Below are 16,471 nucleotides of genomic sequence, written 5' to 3' on the forward strand. Positions count from 1 at the left end.
CTGCTTGTGTCCCCTCTCTCGCTGTGTCTCTCTCCATCAAATAAATAAATAAAAAATCTTTAAAAAAAAATAAGTGGAACTAAAATGTAAATTCTTTGAATTTCTTGCAGAGGAAGTTTTTGATCTCAAATATGAGAAAGGGGGAGGGGACTTAACAGAAATAGTATGTATAGATTGATATGTTAGCTAGAATAAAGTTTGGGAAACTCCCTGGGTAAAATTACACTAAAAGTGTAGCAAGATTGTACTGAGAGCTTGGTTAAAAGTGGTTATTTTTGCCAGTGGTAAGTGAAAGCATTTAAAATACAAGGGAAATCTATGAAAGGCAATATATTCAGAAACCTTAATCTATAGTCGTTGAAATGCTACTTGTTAAGCTTGTTGAAATGCTATATTGTTAAGTTCTGTCAGCATAACCTGAAATAGAAGGTGAGTGAATGTTAAACTCCCTGATCTCTACCTAAGAATGATAATTGTAAAAAGAAATGGACGGAGACAGCCGAGAGATCTTGACAGACAGAAACTTCAAAGTGTGTAGGTTTAAGAGCCCAAAAAGGGGTTTGGTTTATTTCTTTTATAGTTTTAGTTTGAAGCAAAAATGTGGGTGTTCTTTCTGCTATGTCTCTGTCCTCAGATTACCTCACATTTCCGTCTTCTCTTATTATTTTGATGCCAGTTGATATTAAGGTAGTACCTAAGAAGGAGAAGTTTTCCTTGAGGTCACCAACTTTGCTTATTTTTCATTTGTCTTCTCACAACAGGAGTTTCACCATCTTCCTCTGAAGACCTAGCCGTCTTGCTCCATGAAGGTCAGGACAATCTGACATGCACTTGTTTCTTGCCTCTTTACCTGAAGAGTAGTCCTCTTCCATTGTGTACATTTTTTTCTTAATAGGGGAGGGGAGGGGAGAGCCAGTACCCCCCCTCCCCTTCCCTCCCTAGACCTTGGGGAAGTACCTTCCATTGCTTTCCCAAGATGGCAGACCCCATCATGGATCTGTTTGATGACCCAAATTTGTTTGGCCTGGACTCTCTGACTGATGACAGCTTCAACCAGGTCACACAAGACCCCATTGAGGAAGCCCTTGGACTGCCAAGCTCTCTGGACTCCTTGGATCAGATGAACCAGGATGGTGGAGGTGGTGATGTGGGGAATTCATCAGCAAGTGACCTGGTCCCCCCACCAGACGAGACAGCCCCCACAGAACTTCCCAAAGAATCAACAGCTCCAGCTCCAGAATCTTTAACTTTGCATGATTATACCACTCAGCCCGTCAGCCAGGAGCAGCCCGCCCAACCTGTCTTACAGACACCGACGCCAACATCAGGACTTTTGCAGGTCTCCAAGAGCCAGGAGATCCTGAGCCAAGGGAATCCTTTCATGGGTGTCTCTGCCACAGCTGTCTCCTCCAGTAGTGCTGGAGGGCAACCACCTCAGTCAGCCCCTAAGATTGTTATCCTTAAGGCCCCACCAAGCTCCTCAGTCACTGGTGCCCATGTGGCACAAATTCAGGCCCAAGGTATCACCAGCACAGCTCAGCCCCTGGTGGCTGGCACAGCCAATGGTGGAAAAGTTACTTTTACCAAAGTGCTAACGGGCACTCCCCTTCGACCAGGTGTTTCCATTGTCTCTGGTAATACAGTGTTGGCCGCCAAGGTCCCTGGGAACCAGGCTACTGTTCAGCGCATTGTCCAGCCCAGCCGACCAGTAAAGCAGCTGGTCCTACAGCCAGTTAAGGGTTCAGCTCCTGCTGGAAACCCTGGGGCCACAGGGCCCCCACTGAAGCCTGCAGTTACACTGACCTCTACACCTACCCAGGTGACTTGAGTGAAAGGGGGAGGTGAATTTTGGTTTAGTAGAGGGCCCAGCAACTGTGTGAGAAGAGAGCACATGAGACCTATTTCTAGGAAATCCTGTTTAAATTCTACCTTTGCTACTTTAAAAAATCAGTTAGCATTGACAGCCATGTACTTACTACTTATTAGGTGGAAGCAGTTAATGTTGACATATTTTTTGAGCTCTTATTACATGTTTACACTGTGCCTAGCTGGTGCTGAACAAGACAGACACAGTCCCTGTCCTTACAGAGCTCACGGTCTGCCAGGAAGGCTGACAGTAAACAAGAATTCACAATACTGTATAATGTGAAGTTTTATGAGAAATACTGGATGCTATGGGAACAAAGAGTCATTATTTATTTATATTTGCAAGACTTACAGAAGCTATGCGTATGTTTTCCCTGTTCTTATTATTGAGATTGTCCTCCTTTATCCAGTGAAAAGGCTAGTTTCTGTTGTAAGAGAGTAGAGGTGCTAGCCTCTGAATAAAGAGCCAAAAGCATTTGTGAGGAAGGGGGTGGTATTAAAATAAGTAGGACCAGTGGAAAGAAGCTGTGAGGAGGTGGATTATAAAGATTTTCTTTCTAATAGACTGCCAGAAAATGGAATGACTACCTTAGAAGATAGCCTTCCAACAGGAGTTGTCAAAAATAGGCCTGATAACCACTGGGCAGAGGTGTTACAGAGAAGACTCAATCAGGACAGATAGGAGGATGAACAAAATAAATTGTGCTATGTCTTCTGACTCTCAGTTTTGATGGTTCTAGGATGAGGAAAACTGGTGTAAATATTTAAGAGTATACCATTCTTTAATGTTGCACCTCTCTTGTAATTTCCTTTCTTCACTCTAGGGTGAATCGAAACGCATCACCCTGGTCCTCCAGCAGCCACAGTCTGGAGGTCCCCAAGGACACCGGCATGTCGTTCTAGGGAGTCTACCAGGCAAGATAGTGTTACAGGGCAACCAGCTGGCAGCCCTGACCCAAGCCAAGAATGCTCAGGGGCAGCCCGCCAAAGTAGTAACAATCCAGCTGCAGGTGCAACAGCCACAGCAGAAAATCCAGATTGTACCACAGCCGCCAGCGTCGCAGCCGCCGCCACCGCCGCCCTCAACCCAGCCTGTGACTCTGTCCTCTGTGCAGCAGGCTCAGATAATGGGGCCAGGACAAAGCCCAGGACAGAGACTTTCAGTACCACTCAAGGTGGTGCTGCAGCCACAGGTGAGACTTCCACAGGTAGCCCCCTGCTGTCCCCCTGAGCAACCACTCATTGTCGAGTGTGGGGGTCACTGGAGTCATGCCTCTGAACTGAAATGCAAGCTTTTATTTTCTTGTACCCGTGGGAACTTTGTTTTAATTATATGAAAAGATTTGAGGGTCACTGTTAGGTTTAGGATAAGAGGTGATTTATCTAACATTTGTCTTTGAGCTGTTTCATTTATAGTCTTTTTCCTAACACTGTTGTGGAGTAAAAGTGATTGGCATTATTCTTTCATTTGAAAGATAAAGAAGTTGTCCTAAAGAGGTCAAGTGATTATTAACCCCCCCCCCAATAAAGATAGGCCAAGAGTAGAATTTGAATTTATTTACTTTTGGCTTAGAGATTAGGATTGGCCATAGAATAATGGAGAGGTATATTGACATTAGGAGCATGGCTAAAGGATATTGAAGTTTGATTTGTAACAATTCTTGCCGTTTCTCATCCCCTTCCAACTTAAAAAAACAAATAAAACACTTTTTTTCCCCCTACTGTGTCCAAGTTCGGTAAGACTTGATCTGAATCTGATTCTTGAGGAATTAGAGATGGAACATTTGTAGCTTATCTTCTTCAGAGCTAAGTTTTATTTAGGCCATTTAGCTACAAGCATGTTGAAATTTTAGTGTCTTTATTTCTGTAGGCTGGCTCTTCCCAAGGGGCTTCTTCTGGGCTCTCCGTAGTTAAAGTTCTAAGTGCCAGTGAAGTGGCAGCTCTGTCTTCACCAGCAAGCTCTGCTCCTCATACTGGGGGCAAGATAGGAATGGAGGAAAACCGCAGGCTGGAGCACCAGAAGAAGCAAGAGAAAGCCAATCGGATTGTAGCAGAAGCTATTGCTAGGGCCCGTGCCCGGGGTGAGCAGAACATACCTCGAGTCCTAAATGAGGATGAGTTGCCCAGTGTTCGGCCTGAGGAAGAAGGTGAGAAGAAACGCAGGAAGAAGAGCAGTGGGGAGAGGCTCAAGGAAGAAAAGCCAAAGAAGAGCAAAACATCTGGTACCTCCAAAACTAAGGGCAAGAGTAAGCTGAAGTGAGTACAACCCTTTGCTAATTTGTTGGGACATTTGAGGACGTGCACTTGTTTTTAAATTAGTGTTGAGGGGCGCCTGGCTGGCTCAGTTGGTAGAGCATGCGACTCTTGATCTCAGGGTTGTAAGTTTGAGCCCCACATTGGGTGTAGAGATTACTTAGGAAAATAAAATCTTAAAAAAAAATTAGTATTGAGAGGAACTACTTGTATTTTTTTTTTTTTTTTTTTTAAGATTTGTTTATTTATTTGAGAGAGCAAGAGAGAGCAGGGGGAGAGGCAGAGCGAGAGAGAGTCTCAAGCAGACTCCGTGCTCGGTGCGGAGCCTGATATGGGGCTTGATCTCATGACCCTGAGATCATGACCTGAGCCGAAACCAAGAGTCAGACGCTTAACTGGCTGTGCCACCCAGGTGCCCCTAGGATCTACTTGTATTTAGCAGCTGCATAGTTCAGGGTGATATATCTACCACAGAAGATAGAAAGGCCTTTCTTTTGTCTGTCCCAATGCTTATATGATTTGTTAAACAGAAATGTGCAAATTAGCATATTTTGAAAGAGAAACAAGGCACAGGAAAGATAGCTAATTATTGAGTTGGGGGTTATGTTTAAAAGCTGACTTTATACGTCTTCCTGATTTTGTATCATTAAAGTGTGAAAGAGATTTCTCACTATCCCCTTACCACCCGCATCTGTAAAAAAGCTGTTGGAGGTGTAGCTGCCCTGTTCTTATATCTTATCTGTGAACTAGAGAAGATTTAGCAACCATTGTCAGCCTTAAGCAGTGTTGGCAGAACCAGGGCTTATCACAGTTGTCTTCTCTTTCCCTTCCATGTCTTGTGGCTTCACTCCTTCCTCCCTAGCTTTTACCCCCCAGGATTCTCCAGGCTTTGTGGTGGAATTATAATAATGGTTTATATATGGAGAGGATTTTTCAGCTTTAAAAAAATTCTTATCGACTATCTTAGTTAATCCTCAACAATTCTCAGGCCGGGTATTATCTTTGGTGTTTATATTACAAATAAGGAAACTAATGCCCAGCTAGTGACAGAACTGGAACTAAAGTGAGGCCTTGTAATTCTTGGGCCAGTATTCTGCTTTCTTACGACACCTTCCTTCAGGTATTTGTGAGTACAGTAGTAGAAAGGATTTGTCAAATCTGGTGTAAAGGTCAGACAGTGGTTTAGAAACCTGAGTATCTTCTATTTTTCAAACACCTTGTTCCATAGCCGTGTGTCCTACTGACTGAAGAGCTAGACCCTTCTATTAGGAAGTTTCATAGATGATGGTTTAGATTAATTATATTTTTCTTCTCCTAAATGAATTTGACCCTCACTGAAAATGAATTTGGTTTTTCCTTTTTAGTACCATCACCCCTGTGGTGGGTAAAAAGAGAAAGCGTAATACCTCATCCGATAATTCAGATGTAGAAGTCATGCCTGCCCAATCACCCCGAGAAGATGAAGAAAGCAGCATTCAGGTAAAAGGATCCTGAAAGATTAATTCTGACAGACAAACCAGGAATAGATACGAGAGACTGTAAGCCTATGCACATTTCAAGAATTTTTCTAAAAGAGAGGTAGGCCCAAAAGGTAAAAGTGGTGTGACCCGGTCATGGTTGTGTCGTTTAAATTTTTGGTTTTTTAGGGCAAAAACCATATTACTATACTGTACTATACTATACTATACTATACAACAGCAGTAGTCAGGGCGCCTGGGTGGCTCAGTCGGTTGGGCGTCTGCCTTCGGTTTAGGTCATGATCCCAGGGTCCTGAGATCGAGTCGCGTGTTGGGCTCCCTGCTCGGTGGGAAGTCTGCTTCTCCCTCTCTCCCTCTGACCCTACCCCTGCTTGTGCTCGCACTCTCTCAAAAATATAAATAAAATCTTTAAAAAATTAAAAAAAAAAAGCAATAGTCATTTTCTGAAATTCCAGTGTTTCCAAAACTAAGCAAGTATGAAATTATGCTACATGCTTGTTACGGCTATGTCAGTACCTTGGTTTCTCTTAGAACTGTCTATCTATCCCTTTGCCTTACCTTTTTTACACTTCAGGGTTCTGACTCTGTGAACTAGGTGCTTAGGCACAATGTTTTTTCCTACCTTTTGAAGATGAGAAACACTGGAAGAGAATAAAAGAAGCTGGACCAGAAGAAGTTTAGTCCTCTGTCTCTGATTGTTGCTTTACGGTACCACCTTTGGCTCTGGTTTCCAACCATACAAAGAATCTCATCCCCTGGTATTAAGATTTGGAAGACCCATGGTACTTCTTAGTAACACTATGGGCCTGGCCAATTTACTTAGCTACTGTGTCTGAATTTTTCCTTGGTAAATGGAGGCTTGTACCAAATAAACTTTAAGGGCTTCTCTAGCTATTAATACTCAGAAAAGTATCCCCTGTTTCTTGATATACATTCAGTATATTGGCAAACTGATAGTTGGGTTTTTCTGGGGAAATTAACATGTGAGAATAAGATACAATTGAAAAGGAAAATGAGGCAAAAATTAGATTTAACAGATACTAGATATAGTGTGAAATAATAATTACTAGGAGTGTGGAATTAGAGAAGAAATAGCATTAATAAAGATAATAATCTAGAAATAGATTCAAATGGTTATGAGAATTTAGTATATGAATTAAAATGCCATTATAAATCAATGGAAAGAAAATATTTAATAAATTATGTTAGGACAACTGGCTACCCATGTAGGAAAAAAATAAAACCGGATTTCTTGTGTCACTCCTTAAACAAATACTAGTTTATTTTATTATTTTTTTTAAAGATTTTATTTATCCATTTGACAGAGAGAGACACAGAGAGAGAGGGAACACAAGCAGAGGGGAGTGGCAGAGGGAGAAGCAGGTTCCCTGCTGAGCAGGGAGCCCAACGCGGGACTCGATCCCAGGACCCTGAGATCATGACCTGAGTCGAAGGCAGATGCTTAATGACTGAGCCACCCCAGTGCCCCAAACAAATACTAGTTTAATCAAAGGTCAAAATGTGGAACTTGAAATTATGAACTTCCTGTAAAACATGGATGGATTTTTTAAATGATTATCAAATAAGGTAGATCTTTCTAAGGGGGTATTAAAATTCAGAAGTCATAAAGGGAAAGATTGGTATGTTTGACTATATGAAAATTATGCACATATAACAAAAAAATTCTACAAATAACAGTGGTTAAGAGCATAAACTCTGGAGCAAGAATTCCTTGGTTCTCATCTTAACTCTATTATTTACTAACATTGTCACTTCAGGCAAGTTTATTTAACCTCTTGGTGCCCCAGTTTGCTTATCTCTAAAATACAGATACTAATGCCTACCAAGTAGGGTGGTTAGGAGAATTAAATGGAAGCATTTATTTATTATTTTATTTTATTTTTATTTTTTTCTAAATGGAAGCATTTATAAAGCACATAGGACAGTGCTTCGCTCATGGTAAGAGAGCATGGAAAGAGTTATATATGTGTATGTTAAATAAAATAAAGAGTTAAATGAAGTATTAAATAATTAAAAGACAAACTGAAGGCAAGTCTTTGTAAGAAAAAGAATATAAATTTTAGGGGCGCCTGGGTGGCTCAGTTGGTTAAGCGACTGCCTTTGGCTCAGGTCATGATCCTGGAGTCCCGGGATCGAGTCCCGCATCGGGCTCCCTGCTTGGCAGGGAGTCTGCTTCTCCCTCTGACCTTCCCCCCTCTCATGCTCTCTATCTCATTGTCTCTCAAATGAATAAATAAAATCTTTAAAAAAAAAAAAAAAAGAATATAAATTTTAAAACGTGGTGTATTAGTTTACTAGGGTTGCCATAAGAAAATACCACAGACCGTGTGGCTTAAAGAGCAGAAATTAATCTTATCACAGTTCTGAAGGCTAGAAGTCCAAGATCAAGGGGTCAGCAGGTTTGGTTACCTCTGACACCTCGCTCCTTGGCTTGTAGAAGGCAGTTTTCCTACTGTGTCCTTACATGGTCTTATCTCAGTGCATACAGGCCTGGTGTCTTTTTATGTGTCCACATTTCCTCTTAAAAGTATACCATTCAAGTTGAATTAGGGCTCACCCTACCAGCCTCATTTTAACTTAATCACTTCTCTAAAGCTCTTTCTCCAAATACAGTCACATTCTGAAGTACTAGGGATAGGGTTTCAACATGAGAATTTTGGGGGATTGGGGCGCTTTGGTGGCTCAGTCAGTTAAGTGTCTGCCTTCGGCTCAGTTCATGATCCCGGAGCTCTGGGATCAAGCCCTGTGTTGGGCTCCCAGCTCGGCGGGGAGTCTGCTTCTCCCTCTCCCTCTGCCCCTCACCCTGCTCTTTCTCTCTCTCTCTCCCTCCTCTCTCTCTCTCTTTTTCTCACTCTCTCTCAAATAAATAAATAAAATCTTAAATAAAAAAAGTTTTGGGGGGTATAATTCAGCCCATAAGTGGTAATGCCAGCGTTGGCAGTGGAGTTAAGGAACAGATGCTTTTCAGGCAGTTGATGGGAATGTTGAGACAATCTTTTTGGCGAGTCAATATTTCAGTATGTAACAAAATTTAAAATATCAACACCCTTGGACTCAATGATTCTGCATCTAGGAAACTGTCAAAAGTATGTGATGATGAGTATGTATTGCCGCAATAATTGCAATAGCAGAAATGTCCAAAAATTCATTGTCCATGGGGGGGAATAGTTAATAAAATTCTGAAAATCCATACAATAGAATAGTACATGGCAATTAAAAACAATAAACTAGAGGGGCGCCTGGGTGGCTCAGTCATTAAGCGTCTGCCTTCCGCTCAGGTCATGATCCCAGGGTCCTGGGATCGAGCCCCGCATCGGGCTCCCTGCTCTGTGGGAAGCCTGCTTCTCCCTCTCCCACTCCCCCTGTTTGTGTTCCCTCTCTTGCTGTGTCTCTCTCTGTCAAATAAAAAACAAAAAACAAAGTAGAGGGCCGCCTGGCAGGCTCAGTCAGTAGAGTATGCGACTCTACTAAACAAAAAAATAATAATAAATAAATAAATAAAAATTAAAAATAATAAATAACTGCAAATCTATTCTATTCATGGACATTTGGGTTGTTTCCAGTTTGGAGCTATAATGAATAAGGCTGCAGTGAACAGTCTTAGTACTTCTTGGACACGGGTTTTCATTTCTCCTAGCTAAGGAATAGGATTGCTAGGGGGACCATAGGGTAGTTACACATATAAACATTATAACTCTATAAGAGTATGTCAGCTTCCAAAGTGATTGTGTCATTTTACACTTTCACCGGTAATGAGAGCTCCAGTTCCATATCTTCAGTATTTGGTTTTGCCAACTACCCATTCTTTTTAAATACTTCTATAGTATTCCATAATTTGACTATACCATAATTTGTTTAACTAGTCCCCCATTGATGGGCATTAAGGTTTTCTCTGGTCTTACTACTACAAGTAATGCTACAAAGATTTGTATATATGTGCAGATTTATTTGTAGGATAATATCTTTGAGGTGGAATTTCTGGACCAAAGGGTATTGTCAAATTTTCTTACAGAGGTTATGCCCATGTGTATTCTAACCAACAATGTATGTACAAGTTCCTATTTCAGTATTTGATCAGACTTTCTGATTTTTATCAGTCTGTTAGGTGCAAAAAAACAAAAAGGAAAAGGTATCTCAGTTTAGGTTTCAGTTGTAATTATTTTATTATGAGCGTGAACATCTTTTTACATTTAAAGCCATTTGTGTTTTTTTCCTACTGTCTATTCATGATGTTTGCCTATCTTTCTGTTGTGTTATGGATCTTTTTCTTAGTCAAAAGAACTCTATGCTGGGGCGCCTGTGTGGCTTAGTCGTTGGGCATCTGCCTTCGGCTCGGGTCATGATCCCAGGGTCCTGGGATCGAGCCCTGCATCGGGCTCCCTGCTCTGCGGGAAGCCTGTTCTCCCTCTCCCTCTGCCCCTGCTTGTGTTCCCTCTCTCGCTGTGTCTCTCTCTGTCAAATAAATAAAATCTTAAAAAAAAAAAAAAAAGAACTCTATGCTTAGGAAATGGATCATTTGGTGTTTTCCCCCTCAGTTTCTTATTTGTCTTAACTTTGTTATGGTATGTAAATAACTCAAATTTTTTGCAAGGTAAAATTGATCAATTTATTAGAAACATCTTTCCTACTACGAGATTGTAAAAAATTCTTCCATTCCTTCTTTTAGAAATGTTACGTATTACATACAAGCAGGGGGAGTGGGAGAGGGAGAAGCAGGCTTCCCTGCTGAGCAAGGACCCGATGTGGGGCTTCATCTCAGGACCCTGGGATCATGACCGGAGCCGAAGGCAGACACTAAATGACTTGAGCCACCCAGGCGCCCAAGATTTTTTTTTTTTAAAGATTTTATTTATTTATTTGTCAGAGAGAGAGAGAGCACAGGCAGGTGGAAAGGCAGGCAGAGGGAGAAGCAGGATCCCCACTGAGCAAGGAGCCTGATGCGGGACTCTATCCCAGGATCCTGGGATCATGACCTGAGCCGAAGGCAGTCGCTTAACCGACTGAGCCACCCAGGTGTCCCTTTTTTAAGATTTTTAAAAAGATTTTGAAATCTTTTATTTTTATGTAATTTAGTTTCTTTCAACCTCTAAAATGGCTAGTCATTTGTTTCCAATCCTGTTTATAGAATAATCCACTTTTCCCTCACTGATTAGAAGTGCTATTTTTATCATGTTCTATATCCACATAAGTATTTTAGTCTATATTTGGACATTATTTCATTGACCTGTTTATCTTTTCTTGGAGAGGTACCAACTTTTGTTAATTAGCTCTCTAGTGTCCTTAATATCTGGTAAGGCCAAGCACACTTTTCCTGTTTTTCCTGGTTATTCTTAAGTGTTTATTTCTCTCTTTGAATTTTGGGATCAGCTTATCTAATTAAAAAGTTTTGTTAATTTTATTTTGTCGTATTTGTCATGTATATAATTAGAATTAGGTCTTCTTATTGCGGGACAATGTATTTTATTATTTATTCAAGTCTTCTTTAAGTCCTCCTGGAGTGTTTTAAAATTTTCTTCATATAGATTTTATATATTTCTTACTAAATTTAATTCTTTAGATAAGTAATCTTTTTGTTTTCATATATAGAATTTTTTCTTTCTTTTTCTTTCTTTTCTTTCCTTCTTTTTCAGTTTTTTTTTTAAAGATTTTATTTATTTATTTGACAGAGCACAAGCAGGGGGAACAGCAGCGGGAGAGAGAGAAGCAGGCTCTCCACTGAGCAGAGAGCCCAGTGTGGGACTCAAACCCAGGACCCTGGGATCATGATCTGAGCCGAAGGCAGACGCTTAACCAACTGAGCCACCCAGGCGCCCTGAATCTTTTCTTTCATTATATATTATGGCTCAGTCTACATAAGAATGCTATTTTTCAAAATTGATTTTATGCCAGGGTAGTTTGCTTAATTTCAGTAGTTCTGTGTCTAATAATTCATTTAATTTGTGTTTTTCAGAGATATAATTATGATTGAAAAATAATTTTATCTCTCTATCCTTCCCAATTTTTTATCATGTTCTACAAAGTATTAATGTTTTACTCGGGACGACTGGGTAGCTCAGTCACTTGAGCATCTGACTCTTGGTTTTAGCTCAGGTCATGATCTCAGTGTTCTGAATGAGCCCCGAGTCCAGCTCCACGCTCAGTGTGGAGTGTGCTTGGCATTTTCTCCCTCCCCCCACTTGTGCACACATTTGTGCACGCATGCTCTCTCTCTAAAATAAATAAAATCTTACAAAAACGTCTGCTCAACCACTTGAAAGAATAATGTAAATCTAAAATGTGTTGATACGGAAAACATCTTTAAGAAATACTGTTAACATGGGCGCCTGGGTGGCTCAGATGGTTAAGCGTCTACCTTTGGCTCAGGTCATGATCCCAGGATCCTGGGATCAAGTCCCACATTGGGCTCCCGGCTCAGCGGGGAGCCTGCTTCTCCCTCTGACCCTCTCCCCTCTCATGCTGTTTCTCTCTCGCTTGCTCTCTAAAAAATAAATAAAATCTTTAAAAAAAAAAAGAAATACTGTTAACAAAAAGGTAAGTAGCAGAACAATACTATAATCACCATATAGTATCATTTTATTTATTAAAACAAAAAAACCTTAGAACTAAAACAAAAAGCAAAATTAGTAACAAAACATTTTTGCACCTTTGCAGTTCAGAGTTGCTCCTTATGGAAAGCACATCGGACCCTGCAGGTTGAGTCCTGTTTCAGTTTACCAGAGCTTCTTGCCAGTAGTAGCCAGGTTACTTTCAGGTGGATTCTGGTTCTTTGATAAAACAGTTTGGCAAATTAATATGTATTGGTACAAAAAATAAATTATATAGTTTGATATCACATAATTTGATAAATAAGCTCTTTATCTTTTTGGCTTGGCTTTTCATAGGGATTTTGGAGTAAGTCTAAGTATACGACTATAGGCAAATAGTTTCAAAAGTTTTCTCTTTGAGATACCTACATAGTTATCTTAACCATTCTTGCCGCCACAGAAAAGACGCTCAAACCGCCAAGTTAAACGAAAAAAATATACCGAGGATCTGGATATAAAGATCACAGATGATGAAGAAGAAGAAGAAGTGGATGTAACTGGTCCAATAAAAACTGAGCCTATCCTCCCTGAACCGGTGCAGGAGCCAGATGGCGAGACTTTGCCTTCCATGCAGTTCTTTGTGGTAAGCTGAGAACTTAAGCAATATGAGAGGTTGTCCTGCTCCTCACAGTCTCTGTTGACTGACTGCATTTTTTGCTACAGGAGAATCCCAGTGAAGAAGATGCAGCCATAGTAGACAAAGTGCTTTCCATGCGGATTGTGAAGAAGGAGGTGAGGCCTTAACCCTTCATGTCAACCCATAATCCTGCATTCACAGGCTTTATTTAATAAACACTTTTGGATGCCAGGGTATATTACTACAGTGTAATTTTGAGATATGGTGGAGGGAAGTTAGTTAGAAAATAGGAATTGTCTTTTTGCTCTTTTTTTGCTTTTGTTTAAAATGGATAAAGGCTTATTTTTTCCAGCTATCAGATCTCTTATATTGGAGTACTAGATTAGTTCTTTAATCCCTCAATCAGTAATACACTCTAGGAACATTGGTATGAAGCTCTACCATGAGTAGTGAAAATTTAAGGTTCTTCTTTTTGATAAATAAGGTTATTAATAACTATAATTTCTTTCTTCTCAGCTTCCTTCTGGACAATATACTGAGGCAGAAGAATTCTTTGTCAAGTACAAGAACTAGTATGTGATCTGTGCAGAAAGCTTTTCACCCTAAACTCCACGGGGTTGTAAAGAGTTCTCCTGTATAGTCCATCCTGGGTGGGAATGTGTCCCCTTTTAATAGTCTTCTGGCCCAAATTGTTGTTTTCATTGAAGAAAATGTCTATTCAGAGAGAAGTTCGGGAATTGGCATGATTCTTCCTATTTCCCAACAGGAAGGTGGGGTAAGGGTGGTTCCTGATAAAATCCCTTGTGATCCTCTATAACTTAGTTTAACATTAAGACCTTGCTACTCAGACTGTGGTCAGTGGACCAGCGGAATTAGCATCATTTGGGTGCTTGTTAGAAATGTGAACTTTCAGGCCTGCCGCAGGTGTTTGTGTGCAAAATCAAGCTTAAGAAGCACTTACCTAGGACGCTGTCTCCCCACTTAAGTATGTTGTACTCATTGTGCCTGCTTCTGGGTTATCCCCAAGTCTAGCCTACCACTTCCCTTTTCTCAGCATGACCGGCTATTTCCATCCCCTTCAGCTCCTATCTACACTGTGAATGGGCTACCATCTCCCAACTAGAGAAGGATAAAAGGATCCATCAAAAACTAAAGCGCTTCAAAACCAAAATGGCTCAGATGAGACATTTCTTCCATGAGGTATTGCTTATCATTTATTTCACAGAAGCATAAATTACTGGGGGTTATCAGTCTTGACTGATTATTTAAGATTTATAGTTGCTTTGTATATATGGGTATGAAGTCTTAATTTTGATCATTGGGCTTACCTTACTAAATTGCCCCATGCATTGTTTTACCAGGTCTAAATGTGGTCTTTTTATAAGTTAATAGGATATTTTGGTATTGACTTGCTCAGTATTCATGATGTGTTTTCAAGACGGATTTTAAACTGACCTCGGATCCACTTGGAACATTCTTCTTCTAATGTCTGTCTGGCGGTTGGTGGTATCTGTAGGCATAAGCAACCATATCATTAGGAAAGAACATTTATTTTCTAACGTTTCTAATCCAGTATAACAAGAAATGGTAATAAAGGAGCATTAATTTCCCATAACCATTCTTACTACTGGTTAAACACTGGAGTGTGCATAAGGGTCTCTTGAGCCATATTTTAACTGTCCATTTTGCTTTGAAAGCTTTGTGTACATATGCCTTTGCCGAATTGGGATTTTTCATCTTTATTATATATACAGAACTAAGTGCCTTGAGGAGACAGATTCTTTTTCAAAGCTTCTTAGAGCTAAGGGGAAAAAGGTATCGTAAGAAAGATTGAGGGAAGGAAGGAACTAAATGCATAGTTTTAGCAAAAAAAAAATCCAGTTCTGCCTGAATACATATGATAAAGCTAACTTGATACCACCAAGTTTGCAAATAAATGAATTATTTCTCACATCACCTGGAGAGGGCAAGTAGGACCATGTAGTTTTATAATTTCTTTTTATATGAAAGTAATAATTGGGTTGTGTTTTTTCATCTATGTTCTTTTAAAGCATAATTTGTGAAATGTGCAATGAAACTGTAATCCCATTCCAGCTGATATTAGATGTACAATTTGTGACTATTGAACCAGTCTCTACTACTAACTCATATGCCAATTAAATCTCCATATATAGGTAGGCCATTTAATCAAATCATTCATTCGTTTAGTCATCATTTATCATGTGATAGTCTCTATGGAGAACAAACCAGATATGGTCGGTGTTCTCATACAGCTCACTGTCTGATTGGGGAGAGAGAAAATAATTCAAATTGTGTTAAGTGCCAGAAAAGAAAGAGCACAAGGAGACACAGGGGGAGGGGGAAGAAACACCTGCTTTGGATAATTAGGGAAGACTTCTCTGAAAATTGAATTATGAATAGGAGCAAGGCCATGAACCCATGTAAATAATATCACTGGCATGGGAAACAGCATATATGAAGGCCCTGAGACAGGCTGAGGAACTGAAAAGACAGTGCAGTTGATGAACAAAAGAGAGTGAATGGCCCAAAATGAGATCAGAAATTTAGGCGAGCAGTGCATACAGACCTTTTAAGCAGTTTGGCTTTAGTTTTGTTTTTATTCTAAGTGCAAAGGAAAATCATTACATTGTTTAAAACAGGTCAAAGACATAGTCCGTTGTTCACTTTTAAAAGATCACCTAGACATTGGAGAATGGATTGAAGAGAGTAAGCATGAAAGTCTGATGAGCAGTACGGAAGGAAATATCATGGCTTAGAGTAGAGTGGTTTCACCTGGATAGAATGGATAGATTAGAATTGACAGGGCTTGGTGTGATGGCTTATATAGACAGGTTTGTGGTCTGAGCAAATGGTTTGAGGTGGGATCATTTATTGAAGTATGGAAGATGGTAGAAGTAGCCCATTTGGGGAAAATCAAGAATTTAGTTTAGACCATGTTAACCTTAAAATTCCTTAACATATTTCTAGCAAGCACAGATATACAAATCTGGGTTTTTCAGGCTGCAATTAAAATTTGGATTTTATCAGCATATAATAGTTATGAAAACCTTAATAATGATAAAGTCATCTGGGGGGAAGGACTTTCTATACATTCTAATAGTTCTGTATTTTCTTATGAAAGTTGTTTCTATAATAGAATGTATGTGAGCCCAGAACCAGGGCTAAGAATTCTCCCAAATTCAGAGGTCCAGGCGAAGCAGAAGGAACTGTGTGCCAGAGTGGCAGGAGAAAGATTAGGAAGCAGATATGTCACAAAAAGCAAGAGAGGAAGAGAAGTGTCTTAAGAAGGAAGAGTTTTTTCCTTAAAGTTTCTTTAAGACCTTTCTTTAGAGCCTTGGGTTATTTATTTTCAGATACCACCCAAAGTTGGATACCAGTGATTTAGAAGAAAAAGAACCAGTGAAGGTGATCAAGAATTGGCCAAAACCAAAATAAAGGGGGAAGGGCTACTGACGAGAGTATAGTGTCTCAGAAAAGCCAAGGGAAGAGAGTGCTTAAAGGAGAGAACTAGGAATTGTGGAATACTTCGTAGAGGTAAAGTGAGATGAGGACAGAAATGTTTCATTATATTTGGCAATTTGGAGATCATTAATGACGTTGACAATAGTAGTTTAGTTGTGTGAAGGAAGTGGAAGGAAGAGTGGAGTGCATGGACAGTGGAGGTGATGACA

At 40.1% G+C, this 16,471-nt stretch overlaps 1 protein-coding gene across 1 annotated transcript in view; it reads left to right on the forward strand.

The window, feature by feature from the left end:
- Positions 1 to 777: 777 nt before the first annotated feature.
- The window catches only part of CHD8 (chromodomain helicase DNA binding protein 8), a 41,458-nt gene continuing 25,764 nt past the window's right edge, over positions 778 to 16,471 (forward strand). The window contains exons 1-8 of the mRNA XM_021695777.2: positions 778 to 1,819; positions 2,691 to 3,059; positions 3,737 to 4,122; positions 5,484 to 5,598; positions 12,603 to 12,785; positions 12,866 to 12,934; positions 13,296 to 13,351; positions 13,862 to 13,979. Of these exons, the coding sequence (XP_021551452.2) occupies positions 977 to 1,819; positions 2,691 to 3,059; positions 3,737 to 4,122; positions 5,484 to 5,598; positions 12,603 to 12,785; positions 12,866 to 12,934; positions 13,296 to 13,351; positions 13,862 to 13,979 (2,139 nt within the window). The 5' untranslated portion in view covers positions 778 to 976. The remainder of the gene's footprint in view (positions 1,820 to 2,690; positions 3,060 to 3,736; positions 4,123 to 5,483; positions 5,599 to 12,602; positions 12,786 to 12,865; positions 12,935 to 13,295; positions 13,352 to 13,861; positions 13,980 to 16,471) is intronic.

This window comes from Neomonachus schauinslandi, chromosome 9 (genome assembly GCF_002201575.2).
Source record: "Neomonachus schauinslandi chromosome 9, ASM220157v2, whole genome shotgun sequence".
Classification (NCBI taxonomy): Eukaryota; Metazoa; Chordata; class Mammalia; order Carnivora; family Phocidae; genus Neomonachus; species Neomonachus schauinslandi.